General features: G+C 42.9%; 2 protein-coding genes across 2 annotated transcripts; both read right to left on the minus strand.

Annotated features, from left to right (window-relative positions):
• Positions 1–498: 498 nt before the first annotated feature.
• LOC143550647 (uncharacterized) lies at positions 499–1,500 on the minus strand. Its single transcript, XM_077041261.1, has 2 exons — positions 1,153–1,500; positions 499–879 (listed from the first exon to the last, which is right to left on the minus strand). The coding sequence occupies exons 1-2, from the start codon at positions 1,498–1,500 to the stop codon at positions 499–501; spliced, it is 729 nt and encodes a 242-aa protein (XP_076897376.1).
• Positions 1,501–1,531: 31 nt separating this feature from the next.
• LOC143550648 (uncharacterized) lies at positions 1,532–2,950 on the minus strand. The gene has a single exon (XM_077041262.1). The coding sequence runs from the start codon at positions 2,948–2,950 to the stop codon at positions 1,532–1,534; it is 1,419 nt and encodes a 472-aa protein (XP_076897377.1).
• Between the last annotated feature and the right edge of the window lie 394 nt (positions 2,951–3,344).

Here is a 3,344-nt window from a genome sequence, read left to right on the forward strand (position 1 = left end):
AGGCAAAATTCCTGAGGAGTTTATTCTTCACGACAAGGATACTGCTGCGATAGTTATTGAGAAAACGAAGACTTATGACAATTTGAAGTTCTCAATTTCAGAGCAGATATCCGAACTTGCCGATAAGAAAAATGCTATCGAGCGATTAAAAGATCTTCTTGATCTTGATAAAGAGGATCAAGACGAAGAGGATGATAATAACGCGGGAGGTGAGGATGTCGTCCCGTAAATGTATATGTGTCTTTCTTTTAATCATCTTTGTAATCTCTTTTGATCTATAAATAAGAAGCTTGTTTCCTCCGGTACACTTTGTCTTATGAGTTATAATATAAGTGTTTTTCCGGTCCTTCGTTTTTGTCAATAAAAGATTACAAAATAACATGAGGCTAACATAAAGTTTCCATAGATCAGGCATAAGCCATATTATAAACTTGAAATTACATAACTTTAGCTAGTCTATTTAGGCGCGCAGGCCAAAGTAAAAAACAATCAAAACTGTTACATGTAGCACTTTTTTAATTGTGCCACATTCCAAGTTCGAGGGACCTCAGTCCCATCTATCTTCTCTAACTTGTAAGCACCCTTAGATAAAACTTGTTTTATCTTATAAGGGCCTTCCCAAGTTGGGGACAGCTTGCACGGATGCTCCTGGTCGGAAGCCTCGTTGTTGCGGAAGACAAAGTCTCCTGCATCGAACTCACATTTTTGGACCCGCGTGTTGTAGTACTTCTGAAGCTGTCGCTTGTAATTGTGCTCGCGGATCAATGCAAGTTCTCTTCTTTCCTCAAGTAGATCAAGAATCATCCGGAGTTCGTGATCACTATCATCAATCAACAGAACTCTTGCGGATGGAATCCCAATTTCAACTGGGATCATGGCCTCAGTGCCATAGGTTAAACTAAACGGTGATTCGGAATTACTGGAATTCCTTTGGGTGCAAATGGCCCAAAGTACATGAGGCAATTCGTCCACCCAGCCCGTCCGCTTAGTTCCTAACCTTGCCTTAATCCCTTCTTTGATAGTTCGGTTGGTCCTTTCGACCTGATCGTTTGCTTGCGGATGAGCTACAGATGTGAAATTTTGAATGACTTGAAGTTCTTTCAACCATTCCTGTAGTCCGCTATCAGCAAATTGGGTCCCATTGTCACTTACCAGTTCCTGCGGAAGACCAAACCGACAAATGATGAATTTCCAAAGGAATTTTTTAACACTTGATGCCGTTATCGATGCTACCGGTTTGGCTTCCACCAATTTGGTGAAGTAATCAATGGCCACTATCAAGAATTTGACTCGTTCAGGGGCTTCCGAGAATGATCCCATAATATCAATAGCCCATTTCTGGAACGGCCAGGCGGATGTTACCGGGATCATTTTGTTTTTTGGACGCAGGGTGTTGGGAGCATGGCGTTGGCAAGGATCACACTTTCTGATTTCTTGCACAGCATCCAAATGCATGTCGGGCCAGTAATACCCCGCGTTCATGATCTTTGCAACAGTCATTCTAGGACCCGCGTGTAGGCCACAAATGCCCTTATGAATTTCTCATATTAAAACGCAACAGTGGTCCTAGAAACAATCTCCAGTACAACACTCCATCATTCAATTGGTAATTCAAAGCTTTGTGCTTAATCTTCCGGGCCTCGGCTTTCTCTATTGGGAGAGTATCGGATGATAAGTAAGCCTTGATTGGTGTCATCCATGACTCGACGCCCGTCGGAATTACCAGAACTTGATTTTGTGGAACGGACGGGTGGTCTAGGACTTCAACACGGATATCTTTAGCAAAGTGCTCAAAGTTTGTCGAAGCCAGCTTGCTAAGAGCATCCGCAGATTTGTTCTCGCTCCTTCTGATATGAATAATATTGAAGGAAGAGAACTGGCGGATTAAGTCCTTTGTTTGCATGAGATAAGAAGCCATAACATCATTTTTTGCTTCATATGTTCCATTTATCTGCCCCGCAATTAACATGGAATCCACCCGTGCCTCCAAATATTTTACCCCAAGCTTTTTAGCTATCCGCAGGCCTGCTAGAAAAGCTTCATATTCCGTCTCATTATTAGTACTTTTAAATTCTAACTTTATGGCGTATGTGAATTCATGTCCCTCGAGATTGACTAGCCTGAGGCCTGTACCAGATCCTTCGCTGCTTGAAGCTCCATCCGTGAACAATGACCAAACTTGTCCTTGTTCTGGAGGTGCTTGGAGTTGTTGTTCAATCAAACACTCTTTCTCTTTGTGTTGGGGAACTTCAATAACGAAGTCTGTAAGCACTTGTCCCTTGATTGCTGGTCTCGGCTTATATTCGATTGCATGTTCACCCAACTCGATGGCCCACTTTGCCAATCGTCCAGACAATTCCGGTTTACTTAACACATTCTTGAGCTTGTACCCTGTCAAAACGTTTATGGGATGTCCTTGAAAGTATATGCGGAGCCGTCGGGCTGCATAGACCAGTGCTAAGACAAATTTTTCAACCTCTAAGAATGCTTGTTCAGCCTCTGCGGTCCACTTGAAATGTGCCTTTTTGAGGCAATTTCTCAGTGTTGACACGAATGGGTAAGACTCGGTCGCATGATTTGCTAAGAATTGGTTTAGCGCCACGAGTCTTCCATTAAGTGTCTGAACCTCTTTGAGGGAAGAAGGAGAAGGCATACGGGCTATAGCCTGGACTTTGTCAGGGTTGGATTTGAAGCCCGCATCCGTTACTATGACTCCAAGAAACTTTCCTTCTTCCATCCCAAACGAACACTTAGCTGGGTTCAGCTTCATGTTGACGCTTCTCAATGTTTTGAAGGTCTCTTCAATATCTCTTAACATTTGATCTTCTTCGATGCTTTTGATTACTAAATCGTCCATATACTCTTCCAAGTTTCGACCGATCTGATCTTTGAAAGCTTGATCCATTAACCGTTGATATGTGGCACCCACGTTTTTCAATCCAAAGGGCATCATTTTATAACAAAATGTCCCCTGGTCTGTGCGAAATGCTATCTTATCCTCATCATCAGCCGCTATGCGAATTTAGTGATAGCCCTTATAGGCGTCGAGGAAGCATTTGAACTTAAACGGGGCCACAGCGTCTACCTTGAGATCTATTTCTGGCAATGGATAGCAGTCCTTTGGGCAAACTTTGTTTAGATCTTTGAAATCAATACACATCCGCCACGTTCCGTTGCTCTTTGGAACAATGAATGGATTAGCTACCCATGTCTGGTATTTGTTTTCCCGGATGATCCCGGTGTGAAGAAGATCTTGCACTTGCTCATTCATAGCTTTCGTTTGTTCTGGGCCAATCTTCCGCTTTTTCTGGACAATTGGGGTAAACATCGGGTTTACCCTTAGC

The sequence above is a fragment of the Bidens hawaiensis genome, unplaced genomic scaffold (genome assembly GCF_021521415.1).
Source record: "Bidens hawaiensis isolate Kalapana, Puna unplaced genomic scaffold, B.hawaiensis_p1.1 tig00016121_1, whole genome shotgun sequence".
Classification (NCBI taxonomy): Eukaryota; Viridiplantae; Streptophyta; class Magnoliopsida; order Asterales; family Asteraceae; genus Bidens; species Bidens hawaiensis.

Bases quoted from the DNA above. Each gene is read 5' to 3' on its own strand.
- LOC143550647 (XM_077041261.1), bottom strand. From the start codon at position 1,500: ATGACTGTTGCAAAGATCATGAACGCGGGGTATTACTGGCCCGACATG. The intron at 880-1,152 runs GTAAGTGACAAT...TATGGCACTGAG, and splicing joins TTGGTCTTCCGCAGGAACTG to GCCATGATCCCAGTTGAAAT.
- LOC143550648 (XM_077041262.1), bottom strand. From the start codon at position 2,950: ATGCCCTTTGGATTGAAAAACGTGGGTGCCACATATCAACGGTTAATG.